Genomic DNA, 23,462 nt, shown 5'->3' with positions numbered 1-23,462 from the left:
AGCAATAAATAAAGTAAAATAAAGAAGTACAGTTGGTAAAGGGTAGGATATCTTTGATGTTAAGATAGTCTGCTAGATGAAAGACTGGAACTGGCATGCAGTGCCAAGCACCCCCTGCTTCCTTAGTGCCTTTGGTGCCAACATCCTCAAAAAGAACAAGGATCGTAATCCTTAAGACACCAGATTGAAAAAGGATTTCCTTTAGAGCTGAGGTTGTTTTTCTTACTCTCCAGACATGTAGCATGTAAGACAAATGAGTCTTCTAGAAATTATGAAATGTGTAATAACTGTGTCAGTTTTCAGATTACAGATTGTATGAAATCATTTTTCCCCTATAACTGTGGACTAAGTCTTGATACCCATCTGCCCTTGGAAGAGATGTAGGTCTGTTACTTTAAGATGGGGTCAAACCAGCCCAGTGTTCATATCTGGGCATCTTGAATAGAAGAGTTAAAGCAAAGCCTGTGTACTTGATACTTTTCCTCAAAACTCCCAGTCTGCAACCCTTTCCATTTTGGGAATGTGAATCTAACTGAGGGTGGTGTGGCTTGCCTATTTGGTCTGCCGTGGATTTCTGCCAACTAGTTGCCCACTCCCTTTGAACTTGCACATCCACAGTTGTCCTCAGGCAGGGAGTGCCAAGTATCCATTTCCTGCTGTATGGAGGAACACCTTGTTCTTCTTACTTTGAACCTGGCTTCTATAACAAAGGGTCACTAAGTGATGACAGTGAGCAGGTACTCCTTATCTCTCTTTTCCCTGTCACCTACAGACCTTTTGTAGACCTTTGTCTGTTCTCCAATGTCTTACATTGTCTCTTTCCCAGCTTGAGAGTACCTGGATACTCCCTCTTTTGCCCTGGCCATCTCCACCCAGGACCCACACCCATGCATCCTCTTCCTGTGGCTCAACAGCTTCATTAAACCCAGGCTGGAACATCCACATGTGGCCTGGGCTGTCACCTGGCTGGGAGCAGCAGGTGCTTGGTTGCCCATGATGGAGGAGGATCTGGAAGCCAGGCTGACCCCAGCACAGACAGGGTCCTCACTGACTGTCTCACCATCTCACAGTCTCACCGTGTCAGGGCTGGGTTAATAGACAGGGTGAGGTGAAGAAGCAGGTCCAGGATGCATCTAGAGAGTCTTGTTAGGAGCAGCCAGAGACAAAGGCCAGAGACAGATACACCTACAGCATATGTCCAGCAAGAACTGAAAGCCAGAAAGCCAATTAAGGGCTTTTAGGGCACTCAGGGCACTGTCATGCTTATCTATGTTGAATTTTATTTGTCATTTTATTGCCTAGTCCCTCTGTCTTATAGGAGACTCATTTTTCTCTTCTTTACAGCTTGCCTTCAAGGTATCTACTGTCTGAAGCAGCTTTCCATCATCAGCAAACTTTGTCTGTACTTTTCTTCTACTGCTTTTCCAGATACTTTCTGGATACACTAATTAGTGTGGATTCCAGCAAAGGCCGCTGTGGGACTCTGCTGGTGACTTTTTTGTGTTTTTACACCTTCACATTTGTGCCAATGCCCTACTTCTTAACCAGTTACTTATCCGTGCCAAAACTTTTATTTTTATACAATGGCTTCTTAATGGCCTTTAAAGCTTATGGTGGAAGTCTTTGCCAGAAACTTTCTGGATATCCAAGGGAAATATGTCAACTGGGTTGTATTAATCCGCATAGCATAACTGAAGCCTGCAGAGAGCTCCAAGAAGTTTATAAGACAAAATGTCACTTTGCAGAAGTCATGTTGACTCCCCAAATAGATTTTATTTATCCAGGTGTCCACTAATTCTAGCATTTCTTGTACCACACATCCTTTGTGGTAGCCAAGGCATTGGTCTGGTCAGAGGGAAAAATTATGGTAAGCTGGTTTTACTTGACTGCCTGTTACCAGCAAACTGCACAGGTGTTAACATTATTAGTGAATCTTTAAGATATATGACTTCTAATTACACTCTTGTTGCCATGCTCCAGACTAAGACTGCATCTGGTAAATATGGGCCCGAAAATAATAACATGTGTTTGATCATGTTGACAAGGAGTGGAAAGGGCTGAGGGGTACTTCAGGTCCTCTATTAAAATGTAACGAAAGCTTTGAGCAGCTCACTTGAGTGGTAATTCCTCACAACTGTGAACATTAGCAGAACAACCTTTTTCGTTGCAATGAATAGCTAGACCACCCTCTCACACCCTGTTGAAAGTGTCAAATGACTGTTTTTCCCTCAGAAAGGGAAGAAGGGGAGAAAAGTGTCATCACTCCAGAAGGAATGGATTAATTTCTTCTTTCTTCTGAAATGCAGAAGAAACAGAAAGAAACTGCAATGCAGAAGGAACTGAGATAGTCTGCAATGCACTATATATACTATAAGTTCTTTCTCACAAATGAGGGAGCTAACCTGTTATTCTGCACAGGGTAGATCTGGTAGCCATAGGAATAATGGTCCTACCTCTCCCTAAAAGGAGGGCACTTCCTCATATATGAGGATAGATTATATCTTACTGGTGGGCAATTCAGTGATCAGCTGGTTCTGACACCAGAGGTTTTTAGACCCCTCTGTTTGAAAGACCATGCAGATGTCAGCTCTAAGCAGAAGATAACACTGATGTGCTAGTTTTGGTTTTTTAGTAATCCAAATGGCAAGAAACTTCTGATGCTATTACTTCCTGTAAAGTAATTGCTTTCTCAGAACAGGGCAGCTTGTTGCTTGTAAATGAAGTAGCAACATTTTCATGTGCAGGGAAAACCAAAATTGACTTAAAGGAGATTTAACTATGAAACAAAATAAAGTTAAATGTTTGTACATGGAAATGGGATTTTTTTAATTGTCATCATTTTTCATGAAATAATAATATTTCGCATTGCATCTGTGCTAAGAGTCACGGATTACAATTAGAACAAGGTGATTTCCCATTATAGCTGCAGCTTTGGCTTTTGAAATGAAACTGGACCTTTGGTTAGTGGTGGGAATAAAGTCCTTGGAGAAGGACTGTCTTCAGGCAGAGCAGAGAGAGTTGCTTTGAGCAGAATTCTGCTGTAGGTAGCAAACCTGCTGCAGTCCTGCTACATAAGGGTGTAGGGTTGCCTTGCTGCCATTAGGGAAGGGATGTGAATGTATGGTTCACACTTTTATCCCCTTGTGATAAAAGCAGTAGGTGCTGCATGGCTGGCTTTCCAGAGCTCTGGTGATAACTCTGCATCATGCCTGTATCACTCAGCCCACTCTGTCCATTATACTTTGCTGAAGCACCTTCCCAAAAACCCTTTTTCTACAGACAGGCAAAGTAAGACCATCCTTACCCTATTGATAAGGTTTGAATGTAAGCATGGTGGTATTTATTTTTGTTGATTTATCCTACTTCAAAAGTTTTGTATGACCAGCTCCTTTAGGCTGAGTTATTTATATTCTTGCCTCTGTTATTATTTTGCATTTGTTTCATCAGTTGCCTCAGAGATAGCACTTGCATAGAGTCAGGAAGCTTGAAAGAAAAGGTGCAATTCTCTGTCTAGTTATAAATGAACTCACTTCTGGCAAATGTTTGCAAGTCATAGTTGGTGGAGAATCTAGGAGTTGCCTGATTACTTACAAACAACCCTCTGCCATTTCCATAACTAAAAGCTGCTTAAAATTGCTGCTGGCTCTACATTGTATTTATGTTTAGAGTTCAGGCTGGAGCAGACTTACGAGATGATCTGAAAAGAGTTGGAAGACTGCCACCATTGCTACTCCATAGTGCGATGTAGTATCTTCAGTGGTGGAACAGTGAGCACAGTTGCAGAGGCATTTAGATCAGGCTGACATCACCTTTTGTTTATATGGCATTGCAGACATGCAAGTGGTACCAGAGTGGTTCTGTCGGAAGGAACGCATTCCAGCCGACCATTAAGCACTGCTCTGCAGCTTTCATAACTGGTCCAGACTGAAGAAAATATGCAAGCAGTTACCATCAGAGCTATTATAAGACCTTTTCCTTCAGTAGTTGTTGCAGCCTGATCATAATGACTCAATTACCACATGCTACAAAATGTTGTAATTGCTGTTAGTCCTGCATACTGTCGGAGCCTGTTTTGGCTGTTCTGGCTGAATAGTTTTGAGTCTGACTACAGGAGGTGATCCGAACCACCTGGATGGAGAAAAGCCAGCAGTCATGAGAGTCACAGGAGAGCTGTTCAGCACACCCAAAAGCTTTTCATACTACAAATGGATCTCCAGCACTCTGTCTCACCGCAGAATGTGCTGCATAATAACACTTAAGAAAACTACAAAGAGAAAGAAGATACCAGAGTTACTGGAAAGCTATTTGGATGAGGAATTGAGTTGCTGTTATTAAATAAGATTGATTTTTCTCCCCAAAAATATTGGTTTTTGTTGAAACTTGAAGGCATATTAATTTTAAAGGAAAGCAACAGGATAAAAATTCTGGCTTAAGTGCTTTAATGATGGAGAAAAAAATTGCTCTGAAAATCAAAGCAAAATTTTAAATAATTGTTTTGAATTTTCTTCAGCATTTAAGAAAAGGTTTTCTAAAAGTTTTAAAGGCAATAACAATCAAATGTTTTGACACTTTTTAGAAATTACTTTGCAGAATATTTTTTTAAGATTTCTTTTTTTCTTTTTTTTTCTGAAAAAAACCTCCTTCCCATCTTATTATTTTACTACTTATTTTCAGAAGGCTGATTTCGCCTATCATTTTTTAATCTTTTCAGTTAATATTTGCTGCACCAAATTAATGTCTGGATCAGCTGACTAGGTATAAGGTTCATTTTAGGCTTAACACTTGCAGGTATTAAAACATTTCTCAGCTTTTCCATGCACACTGTGGGGGAGCTGTACTGAAACTATTCTGAACCATGCTGAAGAGTTCCCTGTTGGTTTGCACGCACTGCTCAGCAACTTTTGCTGAAAAACTTGCAATGATTGATGCTAGTGCCAACCACACAGCTACTAAAATAGATTTAATAGATTTCATAAGAACTAGAAGATCTGGAATAGCCTGTCTCTTAAGGAAGTAGGTACAATAAATTTTTTACTCTAGACCAGCAGCAGTTTTGCAGACCTCGGCACTAGGGTCAACTGGAGTAATGAGAATAAGAGGGAATACTTTCCCTAAGGAGCTCTTATATTGACTGTAGCCTAATTGACCTAACAGCTGAGAGTCTTTAATAGAAAAACCCTGAAGAGAGCAATCAGTAAGTTTTATTGACTGAACTCCTGACCAAAGTCAGATGACCTGCCTAAAAATTCTGCCATTCTTGCCATGGGAGTCTACCATAGTTCTGGGCTTAGTCACTGGCTTTTATGGAAGAAATAACGCTATTACAGGACAATAGCAAGGTGGATTTAGATGATCATGACTGTAGAGTAAAATGACTATTTAGTTATGAACATACATAGTCTGAAAGGAATTTTTCAGTTTTTCTTATCCATAGCAATTAGACACCATGGTCAGGTTGAAATGCAAGACTTCCTTTATTTCCTGTTTATACAGGCTTTATTCTTTTTACTCTGTGCTTCTTGTTCATGGTTTTCCACTCTTTCTCCTTGTTCCTCTGTGCTTCGACAGCCTGTCCAGCTTAGTTCTCCTACAGCCATGGTGTTGGACTAATTTCTGCAGAGCTGTTATGAAATCACTCATGACTCATTCTTCTCTTGCTTCCATGAGTAAAATATGCCCTCTAAAAAAAATCTCATGGCATGGCAAGGAGCACTTACCAACTTGTTAAGTATGCTGAGCTGTGTTTAAGCAGGTCTATAAAGCGAGTTCCAACCTACACAGTGCAGCATTAATATGCTTCTTCCTAACTCCTGTCCGGACACAGTATATCATATTGAGAAGGAAACACTATTAGGAGACAGGGAGAGTCAGATACAGCCCTCACATTTTTTCCCACTAGGGAAGAAAGTCTGCTTTTGTCTGCTTTTTTTCTGATCCATTCTTCTGTGAGTACCATGATACGATGACTTAGCAAGTAAAGTACTGTTTTGCTGTGGTCTTTTCAGGGTCTGTAGTTTTCCTTTTGGGACTCTGTGTTAGAGCCAAACTTGCTGAACAACAGCTATATGTTTTTAGATCACTTCTTGCCTTTTCTGACACTACCTCTATAAAGGTAACACATTGCCCGAAAGTGGCCTTGTACTAAAGTTTTTCTTTCCCTCTATAAAATACTGTGATCTGCTTCATTATCTTATAGTTTTTATTACTTACAGCATTCAAATATATGTTACAGGGACACAGACCAGTGATGTTGGAACAATTTTTCAGATTACTTTTTGTTTCTGCAGATTTTTTCTTCATTGTGTATGCCTGGTAGGGACCACCTTGAATAATGATTCAAAATTAACACTGTAGGTTTATTAATGCAAAGGATTAAGAACAGCTTTCTCCACTCTGTTGGCTGCTGTTTTCTGGTCAGATATTGTAGTCACTCATAGGTAGTATGCTTTCCATATAAAAACTTGCTTAACCCATGCTTTAGGTGTTCCCTTTAAGCAACTTTTATATTTCTGTTGAACTACATGTGTCAGGATCCTAAGGTGGGTAATTTGTTTCTATAACAGAAACTGTGTAGTACCAGCACTCAGGTCACTTGATGAGGTTTAATTATTGTCAATTATTGTTTTTCATTTTTGAGTCTAAAGGCTGTGGTCCAAATCCTGCTGTGAGAGCATTTCTGTTGATTTTTGAATGAAGCCTAAAACTAGATGGTCTGGCCAAGGATGATGAAAGGAGAAAAGCTTTTAGTAAGCATTAAAGTTTGAACTAAAATAAAGAGAAGTAGATGTATTTGATGCATTATTTGTTTAATATGTTTAAACAAACCTGCTTCTTCAAAACTTTTAAACTTATTACCTCTAATTCCTATTTTTAGGTGTTTCTCTACACTTCTGATAAAATGTCTAAAATATCTGGGTGAACAACAGTGAATGGTGTTCATGGTAACTTTCTGCTTGACAGTCTGATAGGATGCAGATGTGGGAGATAGCCACTGTTCCCACCACTCTTCTCAGACTACTTTTGAACACTGCACTGATATGCTTCAACAGCCCCAGAAGTAAATCTTCAATGCAGGGAAGTGGTCACTGAGATAAACACTAAAAGACTGGAGATAGAAGTCATGGATGGGTTCATTTATGAACTCAAGTTTACAGTTTGCAGTTTAATAGTTTACACAGCAAGTGTGTACAAATAAGGCAAAAAAAAATTAAAAAGAGAACCCCCAAGAACACTGCTTTATTGTATTCTTGCAGGAAGTGAGTTTAAACACCTTGCAGCTCTACTTGGTACATTTTGAACAGTCATACTGGTAACAACATGGCATGTACCATAGCAATGGGCATATGCTTTATATTTTGCTGCATTTTTATTAATTGTCTCAAATGGCAAATTGCTTTTCTGTCAATCACTTAGTTCTGTAACACTGAGATATTTCTCTCTGATTCTCCCCCCATACCTTTCAGTTAACTCTTCACAGTCATCAACCTGTGGTCATGGGTAAAATACACTTACTTTTAACTGTTTGCTTCTTACTTTTGTTATTGACTGCTATTGCCAAGTAAATCTACATTCAGGAGACAAAATCCCCTCCCTCTTTAAGAGAAGTAGGCTTACACTCTCCATGATGTTATGCTTCCGTCTTTGGGCTTGCACCATTGTTTGCTCAAATGATGGCTCAAAAATTACAGTATTGCAAATGTTAAAATTTTCGGTATCTGTAGAATCAGAGTAATTGTGCTTAAAAACTATAGTAAAAGGTAAGTAATGTGAAAGCAGTGGGAATTCTAAGCTCTCTTGGAACTTCAGAGTCAGACTTTCAATATTAAAATTTGATTAGTGTCTCTTCCATATTTACTCCTTTTATTCGGTCCAGTTTAATTTTGATCTCCGCCAGGCTTCATCACTGGAAGACCCAGGGCTTTTTATCCTGAAGGAGTCAATCTTTGTGGGTTTGAGAATTTCAGCAATAGAAAACTTGCAGTCAAAGTGGGCTTCAATTCTCAGAGGTGTCCAGATAACCTGTCTAGATACTCAAATTACTTTCATATTGTTATTAGTTCGTATTCTGGGTGCAGAGACAGAGAAAATTGATAAATGGACTCCAACTCCAAATAAGAGTTTGGAGTTCTTTTTCATTGTGGCTTTGAAACAGGCCTTCCTTGAAAACAGTTGAAATGTAATATTAAGTGGTGCTGAAAATGGAGTGCCACAGTCACTGGTGTGTGCAGAGGTGAGTTTTGCTGGAAGGATTAGCTGAAAAGTTGCACAGTGAGCATGTTAAGTTTTGAGATGATGACACATGTTGGCTTTCTTGAACTTTAGAGCTTTGTTGAATACAAAACAACGGCAGAGTTTATTAGTTTGGGAAAATATTTTAAAACATAGCCTCACACAGAAGGCATATGGAAATGACCCAGTACTTGGCTTTCTTTAATTGAATAGTTAAGGCAATTAATGCAGTACAATGTGTTAAAGGTCAAGTGAAGGGACAATACTTGGTTGTAAATGTGAGTGTATAGTCATTTTTGAGAGAACAGTTTGTTCACTTAGTTTTATAGAAGGATGATGCCATAAAATTTTCTCATACTCACTTCCCGTCTCATTTTAAGGAACACTGTGCACCTGTCATTATACTTCCTAATCTTTTAAAACCTCCTTAAACAGTGTCTCCAGAGCTAACAAAATACCTTTTTCCTGTCTGCTTTATATGTAAATAACAGATTCATGAAAGAGGTTTCCTTTGCTTGATTGGCTTGGTTTGGTTTCAGAAATTGCAGAGCAAGTCAATTGTAAAACTGCAGTTTCCATTAAATGGCAAGTGCTTTAGATGTTGTTTTCAAATAATGCTGATGACTGCAGAACCATCACAGAAAATAAATTCCTTCCCATGAAGCAAGTTTTCTTAAGACTAAGAAAGCACTCTTGGTCTTATATTAAGCAGAATAACTTGCTGATTTTGATTTGGGGAAACAAGAAGTTTCCCCTAACAAACAAGAAGTCTATTTTCAGAATTCCTCTTTCAGTTAAGAATTGATTTCTTGTGGTATTTGAGATTGAGGCTGTACAGTATTGTGTAACTAAGTGCTGTACATGTTTTTAACACAGAGACCAGTTTAACATTTTTGTAGACATGTTTAAAAAACATCACACCAATATCTGTAAACCTGTTCTTTAGGATATAGAGTAGACAAATACTAAAAACAAGACAATGCATTTTAGAATCTAACAGAGAGGTTTTAAAGCCAAACTTAGTCAAGCTTATTGTAGTTTTTCTTGATTAAGAAGAGAATATTTTCAGGTTTTATGTGGTAGGTAGTCATAGTTGAAAAAAAAAAAGGACACAGTTAATAATTTATTTCTGATCTAATCCCTGTAAATTTGGGGGTTTCTTTCAGTAAAGAAGCAAGATGCGAAAAGGGAAGTGGGGCACATAGTATCCATACTCAAGGAGTTAAATGTATGTAGTTTGATCAGAATCAAATTCCTAATTTTGAAGTCCATTCATCCATGGAATATTTTTCGTTAGGGAACTTGTAGAAAAAGGCTTTAGTGTTGGAAAAAGCACTGGAATGTGTGGGGAGAATTTTTGATTGATTGCAGTGGGAGTTCAGTGTCTAGAGCAGTTGGAGTACTGGATGGAGGTTAGAAAAATAAATCACATAGCCCAGACTGACGAAAAAGAAAATGTTCAGGTATAGTCACACAAAGATAAGTCATTGTAAGCTTAATGGAAGCAATAAGGAGACACTTGGCTGTTCAGCACAAGACTTTGCAGTCTGTGTTCACAAAGTTTTCTTTTCAGCTGTTATGTGAGGAGAAATACACCAACATACCGGGGTTGGAAACTAATAATACATCAGTGAAGGAATTACTGTTTTGACTTAGGTACGCCAATCCCTTCCATCTTTACATCTGATAAAAACAATATGATAAGAAGGCAGTTTTAGATGTTGTATAGATGTTGAAATAATTCAAAATTACATTTATGGCTCGTTTAAGTATATAGAGCAAAAAACAAAACAGCATTAGAGATATCAGAGTAGCATTAAATGTCCAAAATGCACAACTTCCCTGCCACAATAGATATTAGTCTGCCATATTGTACACAGCATTATTCTGTCATCAATGAAAAATACTGAGAAGTAATTTCTGATCTCACTTTTACTTGTGTAGGTGGACTACTTCCAAAAGTCCCTAAATGAAGTAGGAAAGTTTAAATTTTGGCTTAGCAAAGAGGCTCTAACCTTTTCCAGTCTCCTCACCCCTCCATTGAAAGAAAATACCCGATATCCTTATTCAGGACATCTTTTCAGTTTGGTCTGGACAGAACTCATCGAATAATATGTGTTAACACTAAATATGTTATTGTCTGTGGAAGGTAAAATAATGGCTGATTTTCTTTGATGGGATAGAAAAGAATATTTCTGTGTGTAATAGGAAAAACTCTTTATAAATTTGTAATGTTAAAAAATCCCAAAGTTTTTGACTTAGATTGCTACATCTTGCAGATCAGATGAGACATATATATATATATATATATATATATATATATATATATATATATATACAACAGTATCTATTTTAAATAACTTAATAAAAAGACCCAGAAAACACTAAAGTACTGAAATATAAGTAGCCCAAATTATACTGAAATAGTTACTTTGAAAACTCATGGAAAGGACAAGTAATAAAAGGCCTTAAGTGTTTCAAAGGCTCTGTATGAAATCAGTTTTGAGTTGGTGTTTCCCAGTATGTCTAGAATGCCTTGGTATTTTATTATAATAGTGAATTCCAGTGTAAAGTAATTTTTCATAGTTTCTGTAATTTGTTAAACAACAGCAAAATATAGTTTCAACATCTACTGCAAGAGATTCATGTAATCAATACTAGATTTTCTGGAATAGCTAAAATTTAAAAAAAAAAATCTAGACACAAAATTTTACCTGTAAACAGACAAAGCTTGAAGAATATAATTGACAAACCATAAAATAACCCCGCTATCTTGTTTTTTCTAGAGGTCTTCATAGGACTTAAAAATTATGCCTATTCAGATTACTGATAGTAGCAGCCAGAAAAGACATTCTAACATTGAAGCCTCAGAAAGAAAACTCTGCAATTGAACTATCCTCTTATAAACAATAAAAGATTTTGAATGCATCATGGATCAAATGGAAACTGCTTTGGATATTACGTGTTTGTTGGATTTGTTGGATAAAGCACCTGGTGAAAATGCAGTATTTTCTACTTTCACTGCACACAATATTCTGTTACCCAAGAATTTAATCCTAACAACTTCTTTAGTCTGTTTCCAATGTACTTGTAAAAGAAATGTGTGCATCTGTATGACTGGAGTTTACCAAGATCACCTGTGCCTAGTTGTGATGTTATTTTACTCCTTTTCTGTGCAGTTTGGTGGCAACTCAAGCTCCTACAAATCACTCTTCCTCACTAAAAGATTGTCAGCTGCTTTCCCACTCAATTTTTGAACTACTTCCCAGAGAAGTGTGACATGTGTTTGCCCAAGTGATACCTGAGAATGTATTTAGCCATACAGCTCTTCAGTTTGTGCAGCCTGGTATTAAATCTAACTGCACCCATCACTTTACTCCAGCTGAGGATGTGATCCTCGTTGTAGCAATGCAGCAGCAGACCAGCTAGGAGCCAGCAGCCAGATCTTCTGGCTGGAGCAGACAGAAATACAACATTCCTGATGACCATTCCTCCTGTAAATCCTAGCACAATTCATGATGGAGAGTGACATGTAGATCCCAGATTGAAAAACATTAGGTTACATGCAGCAACCTCACAAAAAACCTCTCACCTGTTCCCAGCCCATCCCTTCCCTGACTAAATTTTCTTTTTACTTACATGTATGCTAGCTTATGTGCTTAATGCACTCGCCTGTATACTTACTAGTTAATGCCTTTTAAACCAGCGTGTCTAAACTGAACTGTCAATACCTTTCTTTGTCCCAAACTTCTGCTACTTTGTGGAAAAAAAAGTCCAACTCAAGCCAAAACTAGCAAGTCAATTCTGTTATTTTTATAAGATTATCACAGGAATGCCAATGAAAATATTCTTAAGTTACAATGGGTGTAACACAGGATTTTCACATTACCCCCTCCCTCTGGGGGAAATCCATAACTTTGTCTACACTGTGAACTCCACTCATATGGGTCAGGGCTGATTTACCCAGTCAGTGTGTTTGTTTCCACTTCCATTTTCATTGGCACAAACCCAAACAACTAAGGGGAAACAGGCAGTGCAGGGCCCCCACCCTGGCTCTGAACGTATTTTCTTCTATTGTAGCTGGTTCCCTCAATTTCCCAGATCAATCAAAACCTGCTGGAGTCACTGCTGTGATAAAGTCAGCTGCTGTCAGGGAGTAGGATATCTGTGCTAGAGTGATCAAGAGGGGTCAAAGCTTTTTTACTGGCAATGATAACCCTCCAGAAATAAATACCTACTGAATTCCAGAATAAAATGGGCCCTGGGGGCAATAGAGAATATCTTGAAACACACTAAATCTCTAATGGTCTCTGTATTGTGCTGGCATCCCACTCAAGAGCTTCAGCTCTTACCTTTCCAAGACTATCATAAAGTTTTAGAGATCCAGCACATAAGAAATACTGATAGTGTCAGTACTTGGATGACTCCTTTGAGGACTGGATAGGAGCTAATCTTGAGAAGGTAAGATGTCAGTTCCCTGAAATGTCCTGTCCAAAGTGTCAACAGCCTGCATATGAATGGTACACTTTAAACCTGTGTAAAGTTCCAGTCCATCTGTGTGCTTAATGAAAAGATTAGAAGTCAGGCTGTTGCTTATATATTTATTTACGGAAAAAATAAATAACATAATCTCTCTCAGTGTATGACCATTTTACACAGTTGTGTCAAGAGGAAGTGCAAATCAGCTTCTGCTGACTTCTGGTTTTACTGAAAAACCTGCTCCTGGATTTAGTAGTAGCTGGTTACTGCCTATGTTCATGGTAAATGTTTCCCAAGTCAGTAATTTACTATTCTCATGTCTGCTTTTCTAATCTTAACCTGATTTGAAAATTAGGCTTTGCTCTTCCTGATTTTTTTGTTACATTATTACTGCTACTGACCTCAAGTGTATCCTGGAAGATAATTTTGATTATCGTGTTAGAAACAGGATGTAATACCACCTGTTTCTCCCAGATTTCTGTGTAGTGTTGGAACATCAAATCTAATGAGAACTGTTCAATTGGCTCCTATGAAAGATACACAAGATAGAGCCTTGTGCTCGGCCTCACGTGGCTGTGTCTGCTCTCCCACAGTGCCATGGCCACTTTTACTCCAGTAAAAGGGATATGCCCAGGGCTGCTCTCTGCCTCAGAGGCCAGCTCATGCTGTGTTTCAAGTGCACACAGTTCCAAAAACTGGGCTAGCTACATCCAGGTTGCTTGCTGGGAATGGCCTCTGATCTGTGCTGGCTGCTCAGCCATACCCAGGAAGGGCTTGGAGAAGACCTGTCTGGGCTGGCCTTGAGCTGCAGCCATATGGGCAGGAGACTGGGATTGTGTCCACAACCAAGGTGGAGCTATTAACACTATTCCTGGACAGTCAGTTAAGATCAGTTTTAAACATAAGCCATGAGGTTTACAATTTCTTACAGTTATGTCTCATCAATTATTTTATGTCTGGAGGGATTCAGAGATCCTATTAGATACTCGGGAAAATGTCTGTGCACTTTCTGAGTTTTATTTTCCCTGCTTTGATAGTTTTCAGGTCAGAGTTCTACAGTCTGGCATTGTTACGTAAGAGACAATATTGTCTTTTATCAGTTTTCAATTTGCCACATATAATTTCATTAATTAAGTGTGCTTTGTTCTTGTCTTACAAAAGAGAGAAAATAATCAGTTCTAATTCCATGTGATGACAAATATAATTTGCTAATAAACTGATAAGCAATATGGGCTAGAGCAACAGGAAGCAGAAATAATAAGTGGATTCATAGACAACAATTACACTTTCATATAAGTCTCTATACTAGCCTGTAAGGAGATTTTTTTTTTCCTTACATTTTATTATTCCTAGGTGTGCCAACCAGTTCATCCAATCAAAGCATATGTTGCAGGACATAAAGCATCAGCAAACGATGATGCAAGGCAAGCTGATAGGACTGGCCGGGGCATAGTACGCTCTTTGTCTCCTGGCCTCAGTGGCCAAAACCAAATTGTTGAATTATTTTGTGAGAGCACAATCTTGTCTTTCATTGAATTATAAAAGACTCTGCCAGGGTTATGTGCTATTTCCAGTCAGGAATATGGAGGCTTTAAATTCTTGCTGGGTACAAGGAGTACTGTGAAGATGAGGCAATGGGAATGATGCAGAATGAAAGTCTGGACTGAGTTTTTAATACTGCCTAAAATAGTGATTCCTCACACATCAACCAAAAGAGTCACATTTGCAAAGGAAGAATAACACAGATACAAAAGATTCTTGCTAACTGTAACTTTATTGTGCTTGTGCTCTGCAAAATGCATCTGATTATGTGTTGCAGAAGAATAATGTAAAGTTTCACTCATATAAGGCTTATAAAATTTTATTTTATAAAATATGCTGGTTATATTACTGATAAGTCTATGCAGGTGATTTCACAGAAAAACTTGTAATATTTATCCTGTTGGGAATTCTCTATATTCTACATCTATTAATAATAATAATTTAAAAAATTCAGGAATGTTTTTTAAAATTATTTAAATTTTACTGAGTTCCATTTTTTGATGACCCACACTCCACTGCCTGGGATTTTTATGACCTGCAGTTTGACTGTTCAGTGTTTGGAGAAATTAAAAAAGAACTCAAGGGTAAATTGAAATATATTTCTCCACACCCAAAGTGTCCAGCATCAAAGCCTGCTACTGATGCCTTTGCAGAGCTGAAGTTAGTGTAACATCCTACTAACAAAGGGTGGTGGGATGGGTTTGAACCCTACACAGAGGAATAATGGCTATATTTTTAAGTGAGGAGGCAGGGAATAAAAGGATATTTTTAGGAAGTTCATGGCTGACTTAGAATTAAACCTTACCTTTTCTGGTCTTTAGACATAATGTAATTTGGTGAGGAAATTCAAAGTCTGGAAGGAGCTATTTCATTGCAGTTTGGTGTAAGAAATCAACCTCCTTCTCCCACAAAATTCAGTCCGCATTACTTAATTACATGGAAACCACATTTCCAGAACCATCCTCTGTGTTTGAGAGTGGATCTCTCTCCCTGAATGGGTGTTTGCCAATGCTGGTCCAGTGGTTACTCCTTTCATTGAAAGGAAAAGAAAATGGTCAGACCTAGAGAGGATGTCACAGCCTTCCTTGCTGCTCAGGTCTGTACGATGTCTCCCATGTGGTTTTTAGACAGCAGCAGTTAGGGAGTCATGCTCTCCCATTCAGCCTTGAGGGGGCTGCAAGGCTGAAGACAGGACTGCAAAGCTTCAAATACAGAACTCAAAGACACCATTGTGCAGAAAAGGACTTTAAACAGTTGCTGAATTTTAAGTCTGTGCTTAAATTCAAAGTATGTCTGTGAGGTTGTAGGATTTGCTCAACACTTTTGGAAATTTAGAGCTGTTGTAGAAATGTTTCAGAAACTTTAGAAATGTAGAAATGTTGTACAAATGCTAAAGTAGATATTGTTCCATATGATGATTACAAATCTGGGGGTATCTGCATTTTTACACAATCACGGTCATATTTCCAAGCAGTAGACCTCAACCCGGTAAGATTATGAAGGGGCAAACTTTTCTACACATCAGAATGAGTCTTCCTTTCTGTTTATTGCAGAGATAATACTTTATTTTATTTTTAAATCTGAATGTTTAAATAGAATTAGGATTGCCTGTTTAATTTGACAATTACAGCAGCTGCAAACATTAAGTTAGGTGTGGTGCGTAGTAATTTTTATCAGCACAGTGTAGCAGAATAAAGATCTTTTTGAGAGATCATACAGCTTCTACAATTTGGAAAGTAAATAAAGAAGCAAAAATAAACCCACCACATCTCCTTTTTTGAGCTTTCCCAGACTGAGCTCAGTGAAAGTGTGGGTTGCACAGAAAGCAGCGTACATGGTTTGGTCTGCAGAGGCTCCAGATGAGTGTTAGGCTTCCTGTTTTGCATAAACAAATTGAAGAGGTTTTATCTCATTACTAGCTTAAATGTGAGTAAGCAGAGCAGAGTAATACTTTATTTTCAGGGTGAATGATGGGACATTTCTTTGCAATTAATATGCTCCCACTTTGCATATGGACATTTTTCTAGATCTACAGATTGCCTTTACATTCAGAATTATTTTTGAGCTGAAGATAAGCTACTGTCCAAGCCTATGCCATAGGATGACTGTTTTTGGTTTGGTGTTTGTGTCTTGCTGGAATAACATGGGTTTGTTTGTTCTGTAGCCATTCCAGCCCACCCACATCTTGGTGGTTTGGCCCTTCTGCTTGTCTGCAGGTGTGCCCATTGCTGACCTCATTCACCCATCTATTTACAGTCATAAATACATCTAACCTAATGTTTGGCCATATTTGTGTTGTGATATCCTTGAAATAGAAAAAAAACTGAACAATTAATTGCCCCTTACACAGGAAAACTTTTTTCCACCCAATGTTCATCAAACTAGGTGGGTTTTTTTTATGCTGTGAAATGATTGTGAATTTTCCCTTTTATTTTGGGCATCACCACACACTTGGAAGTGCCTCTGCTGTGTCACCTGCCTGTTCTTTTTCAGTTCAAATGACCATCTTTGTTAGTACTGCCTTTTAAAATATATGTAAAGTGCTTAAAAGTTCTCAGATGTCAACATGAAAGCAAATTATAATTATTTCTGTACTGCTTTTTTATGTCTAAAGTGCTAGGCACTCTAGCTAAGACTTTCTGTGGTTTAGAATTGGCCTAATTCTGTCAGGCAGGAGAGATTTTGTTGTTCACTTGAATATGAGTAGTGCTAACATAAAATATTTGGGTTTTCTTTCTGAAAATTCAATTCCAGAGCTGCATAGATTTGTTTCAGGATGTTTTCATGTAAAAATTGTATCATCCACGGACAGAAGTAGATTTGATTTTTATGTCAAAATGAAATCCAGAAGCATTCTGTTTTATGAGGGAACCTTTTAATCTATTTTAAAAAAAATACTGGTAGTGTGAATACAACCCACCCCAGCTGTCATTGGTATCCTGTGCTGCTGCCTAAGCATGTGGAGTCATTTACACTACTGTCAGGTGGGAAACTCTGTGTGCTTCAGCTGTGAAAAGAAAGTTCCAGTGCAAAGCGTAACTTAGTATGAAAAAAACCTGGATAATGCACAAACTGCAAGTATGGGCTTTTTTCCCCACAGTGACCCTGTTTTCATTTGATCCTAACTTTCACAAAATTTGGGTCTTTAAGGCTGAAACAGACAGTGTTCCAAACTGGATTGTTTTTGCACTCTTGTAAAAATTCTTGGCTGAACAAAATTTGTGGTCCAGCACTTCATTACAGTTGGATAAGTGCAGAAATGAAAGCAGGTGGAGAGGTAGAGGTCAAAACTCATGCCTGAGAAAGCAGTGCTAAGTATAATAGGACAAAATACAGGTTTTAGGGATAAGCAATGACAATGGAGAGAAGTAGAAAAGTGTGAGAAATTAGAGGAAAATATGAATATTAGCACAGATTTTGGAGGCAAGTGCTGGAATGTGTTAGTCATTCAAGAAAAAACATTTTAAAAGTACATACATGTGGGATAAGATTATATCAAGAATGTTTCCTTCCCAAATCTAGAGTTAGGCATTGTAGCTCTGTGTCTTGCTGTGGCTTTAGCTTCCCACAAATGACTCATGAAAGTCGCTTTTGAAATTGTATATATCAGTACTTACAGAGGTCTTGATGAGTTCATATGGTGGAATTCAGTGCTGGGATTCTAAAGAGGCAAAATTAGTGAACAGAACAAGCTGGACAATGAATTTCATTTCATAGGCTATGAGGTTTGCATGTACACATGACTGTTTGTGTGGTGCAGTCATTAGTGAGTCAGATATGTTTACCTTAGCCCGTTAGTTTTAGGGCAGTCTTCAAATGATTGAGAATGGTGTATGAAGGACTAGGATAGGGTATTTTCTGCCTCACACAAGTTAAAAGGTATATATGTGAAATAGTCAGGAAACTCCTAGAAGAGAGGGAATGGTTTCATGGTTAGGAAAACTGGCAACTGTGAAAATGGATTCTATTCCTGCTTTTACTGATAAAAGTAAAAGTTCTTATTAAAAGTGGTCACATTTTTTTGACCAAAATTTTCTGTTGGGCACTAAATAGTCATTTTTGGATTTTCTATAGTGCGCCAGATTGTCAAAGTGCTCTCCCAGCTACGGTTTAAAGTCATTGGTAGGGTGCTTTGCACATATAAAACCCTGTACAAATACAAAGTAGTTAAGGAAAATCAGCAGTTTCATTTCATTGATGAGGAACCAAAAACCTGTGGAAAGTTTTTCCTTTTTTTTCCCATTATCTCCATGCCATGATAGGAAAAAGCCATTTCCCCTACAGTCTATTCTACTTCTGAAGTCAATTAACATTTTTTTTAATCACTTAGATAACTTTGGTGAAAGCTCTAACTAGCTGCAGCGGAATTTATTAATTTCCCTTTTTAGTTTAGTGTTGAAGTATCACACTAAATACTTCAATATTCTTTACTGTAGGAGGTATGAGTATGATGTAGAAAAAAAAATTGATTATGAAATGAAAACCACAATCCAGTGTATTCTCATGATGGAAATAAATTAATTGCCCAGTGAAGCTTTCAGTTTAGGAAATGTTGAAATTAAGTCCTTGATTTCACTATTTGAAAGGGGTGTTCCTTTTGGTTTGGGAAAGAATGGAGGGGGAGAAAGAGAAAGGCCTTTATCATATAATATATATCTAAACAGTGAATTTCCTTTGGTCTGTGGTGGTAAAAATTACTTGACAAGCAGATTCTGGATATGTGGGGCTTCTAACCAGGAACACTGTAGCTAAATTTATTCCCATTAAAATCAATAAAATATCTTGGATTGCTTCTAGAAATGTTTGTGGTGTGTATTGCAACAAGTATTCATTCTCCACAGTTCAGAACTGCTCTGGGCCAATGGGATTGCAAAATATCTGTCAGCTTTGGCTGACAGCCTAACGTTGCCACAGCAATTCTTCTCTTTAATGAGTAAAATAGGTGATGTTTATAGAAAAATAACTGTCTCATGAGAAGCTGTGCAAAACGTTCCATTTAAAACCATTCTGTTTATATATAGTTTTGTTGTTTGTTTTCTTTTCTTTTTACTTACTACTGTGGACATTTGCATGAAAACAGGATATTTCTCCTTCAAATTGCAGTCATGGACAGAATAGCTACTATACCAAAATGGAGCCAACCCACTTAAAACAAAAACCCAACTATTTTACTTACCAAATCTGTTTCTTCTGTGCAAGCAAAATTTCGAGCACTTACTTTCCTACCTAAATTTAGGGGCTGGTTTTTTTTTGCATTAGTTCTGTAAAATCAACAAAACTATATGGATGTAATAAAGAGAGAATAAATTTCTGCAAAGATTAAATTATTAAAAAATCATAAATAGCATTTATGTTTTAATATTTACAGTGACATCAGGGATAAGAGTATTTTTTGTTATATGTGCTGGCTTTTTGTTTTTACACAGCCCAGAAACAATGATAAATACTCAAGAAAGAGAGACAAATAGAAAAGCTGAGTTCTGTTTTTGGTTGCTGATGATCAATAGAATTAATAAACACAAAGAACATCAGAGTTCTCTCTGATGGACAAATTTGACTTTTCCAATCTCAGGTCGAGTGAAATATTCTACCAATTAGGGACATACACTTTTACTGACAAGTAGCATATTTTCTCTGGTTTGCCAATGTCTTATAATGCCCACTCTAGGTGTCCCAGGATGAACCAGTGTACATTAACAGTGTGCATTAACACAAGTGTACATTAACACAAGTGTATATTAACACAAGTGTACTTTAACCAGTGTACATTAACACCCATGTTCCTGAATGTATTTACATCACTTAGCGCCTTAGTCCCTGGCTTCAGGTCTGTCTGAGTGTCCAAGGAAACTTCTCAACTGCCCAGAGAGCTCTGTGTCATTTGTTTCTCTGGCAGGAATGAGAAGGAGAGTGAGTGAGGTGTGCTGCCAAATCCCCAGCCCCTGTAAGCCCTCATCCTGGCAGTCAAGATCTTGGATCACAGAGCCTTCCAGCTGGAGACAGCTCTGGCTGGAGCTGTTTTGTAGGGGCTGTGCCTGTAGGGGCTCACTCACCCTGGACTGGGAGACTGACTGCCTGCAGTGGCTTGTGGCACCCAGGATGCTTTTCCTGCTTCTCCTCCTCTCAGTCTAAGGTGCTTCTCTGAAAGCTGATACCTATCTGTGCAAAATCCACTGGATGAAGCTGTCATCTGTTTGTACAACTGCAGGATTTATAATCACTAATAAGTAAATATTCCCTCTCTGGTTAATAACTGGAACACCAGGATTGCAGTGCAGGTGAGCACAGTGCTCTGACTGTAAAGATTTGCAAGGAAATTAGAAATGGGCAGGCTTTTGTTTGTATTTCACAGATCAAGTTTTTGGATTCCAGGAGTGCCACTGCTTCCCACTGCTACCTTGAAATCTCTCAGACAATTTTTTTTTTTTCTCACTTGAACAAAGAAGTGTTCCACTGAGCTTTCCTAGTGTAACCAGCCTGCATTTGGCTCTGAGAGCCCAAACAGTCTCTTTACCTCATTGGGGCCATATCAATTCGTGCTTTGCAAATAAAAATTATAAAATCTATGTAAAATATACCTCTCAATTCTAACTGCAGATGTAAACTGCATTTTTGGCATGCAACTTCACAGAGTCAGGGTCCATTTGTTCAGGCCAAAGACCATTTAAAGGTGACTGAAAAGTTTAAGGACCCTGTCTACAAAGAAACATCAAGGGCTCTTTGGAGGAATTAGTTGCATTTATTCCTATTTTATAACTGTTCTGTATGTAATTTACACTCAACAACTTTTTAGGTTGTTTTTAGTTTGGGCAACTAATAATGCATATGTTTTCATCCTTGTAGGATTTGGCACGGGCGTGGCTTGATGAAACGTTTGCAAAGTAATTCAGTGTAAATGGGCCAGTTAGTTTCTTTAGTTATCTCTTGGTGATATTCAGCTCCCACTTATTTTGTTCAATGCTGCTTTGGCAAACTGTTACACATTTCAGCAGCAGGCAGTTCACGGTAATTATATCATATAATACACAAAGTAAATACATGATAAATGATCAAATGTTAACCAAACAAGAAATGCAACCCTGGGCACTAACTGGGCTTGAAATTCTCATGGGTAAACAAAGCAGGTGAGCAAAGGAGTATGACAAATAGGGTAAGAATTTCTTAAAGCCTGACAGCCACAAATATGTCAATGGAGCTGAGTCAGCATGGGAAGGACACAGTAATTTACTGTTGGTTCAAAAGCCAGTAGCTCACTGCTACCCTTCTGGGTGATGTGGAATGCATCAGCTGGAAATGCAGATGACTAACCTTCAGGGACTGCTGCTTCTGCTGCTCTTCAGCCCAACTCTTGTGCTGCTCCTTTCCAGGGACTCTTCTCTGGAAACAACAGCATGTCATAGAGCTGTTGGGATAAACTACAGTCAGACCAGCTGCCAAAAAATGTGAATGATACCAGTGATCTTTTTAGTAGTTGCAGTTTTACAATTTGCCTTTCTGAATTGAAAAACATTGCTTTCACTATGCCTTTATCCGGCCAATATACATGGTAAATATATATATATATATATATATATATCATGTGTACAAATTACTGTTTAGCAATATAATTTATATTTCTTTGCTGTAGGATTTCTTGCATTAGATATGCTTTTCCTATGCTATTCCTCCAACATTTTGCCCACTAGAAACAAGGCCTTTTTCAGCCTTTCTTCCTCCCATCTCTATTTTTATGTACAGACATACATTTAGTTCTTGTGTTGATGGATACTTTACTCATAAGTTATGTCTCTGCCTGACCTCCAGCTTTTCTCTGTTTTCATTGTCAGCTCATGGATGCTATGACTGTAGGACTGTGCTAACTGACCCCTCTGGAGTTTTCACTTCGCCATGCTTCCCCAGTGACTATCCCAACAGCCAAGCGTGCAAGTGGATCATCCGAGCACCTCATGGATTTATCATACAGCTAACATTTATTGATTTCGACATTGAAGAAGCTCCGGGCTGCATTTATGATTCACTGACATTATACAATGGAGAAAGCCCAATGAACCTTTGTGGCATCACTGCCAAAGGATTATCCTATAATTCTACCGGAAATGAAATGATTGTGTCATTTAAAAGCGACTTCAGTATCCAAAAGAAAGGTTTTAATGCCAGCTATGTACGAAGTAAGTAAGTCTAAAGCATTTCATCCCATTATAGATGTGATAAGGAAATATCCTGTAAGGATTAGAATGACACTTCCCAAAGGAATTAAGTTCTCCATAAGAAGAGATTGAATGGGTGAGGCTGCACTTTACAGGATTATCTTGTATCTTTTATTAGCTAATTTATTTTTCTTTGGATCAATATTATTTTATTCCAGGACACGACAAGAAGTGTGTTAGAAAAACTTTTCACGTGCAAAGATTTTTGGCCTAACACTTCTCTCCCTGCCAATTTATGCTGGAGGATTTGGAAGCAGGATAGGTGTCTTTCAGGTCAGCACACTTGCAGAGGGACATAGAAACCTAAAGGAGGGCATGAAAGGCAACTTAGTTGAGCCAGAAAGATCAGTCTGGACCTGTGGCCCAGTGTAACTCCCAGCAGTGGGGAGAAGTTTGGGCAGAAAGCAGAACTTCTCAGAGTTCATCCAGCCTCTGGAACAAACTCCCAGGGATGAGCTGACATTGCAAAATGGCTACCTGTCATCCCAGTTCCTTGACCTTTCTTTCCCTCCCCTAAATATGTAACAATGGTTTTAAAGGTTTTAAAAAGACACACATGCTTTTTTCCCTAGAAGATAACCATACAAATAATTTCTGATTGGAGCATTAATTAGAATTAATTAGAGAGTAAATTAGATAGTAAAGGACAGTGAGGTAACGAAGGGCATTTGGACAGTCACTGCCAGGCCCCATGTGTGGCTCACTGTTCACTCCACTTCAGGGTTATAGTTTCCAGTTGCATGCTCTCAGTAGACTTTCTTTTTGTAGTGCTTGCGCACCTTAAACTGAACACTAGTATTGCATTTAGCCTTTATATTATTGTAACACAGTTATGTTCTGCAGGTTGGCTGGCTGTAAAAACACAGAGCAGGAAAATTTGGCAGTTCTGTCGTCAGTCACAAGCACATCTTCCTCATGGTTATTTAAAAATATTTATTGCACATAATAAAATAATTAAGATAGTAAATCGCAGGAATCATAAGACAAAAGTAGGCATGATTATGT

General features: G+C 38.2%; 1 protein-coding gene across 9 annotated transcripts in view; it reads left to right on the top strand.

Moving 5' to 3' along the window:
* ADGRG6 (adhesion G protein-coupled receptor G6) overlaps positions 1-23,462 on the top strand; it is a 111,076-nt gene that overhangs the window by 20,450 nt on the left and 67,164 nt on the right. For all 9 annotated transcript variants that reach the window (XM_038131054.1, XM_038131048.1, XM_038131052.1 and 6 more), the window contains exon 3: positions 22,077-22,418. In XM_038131054.1, coding sequence (XP_037986982.1) covers positions 22,077-22,418 — 342 coding nt within the window. The remainder of the gene's footprint in view (positions 1-22,076; positions 22,419-23,462) is intronic.

Source organism: Motacilla alba, chromosome 3 (genome assembly GCF_015832195.1).
Source record: "Motacilla alba alba isolate MOTALB_02 chromosome 3, Motacilla_alba_V1.0_pri, whole genome shotgun sequence".
In the NCBI taxonomy this organism is placed as follows: Eukaryota; Metazoa; Chordata; class Aves; order Passeriformes; family Motacillidae; genus Motacilla; species Motacilla alba.
Note: the sequence above shows the minus strand (reverse complement) of the source record. Positions and strands in the feature narration are given on the sequence as shown.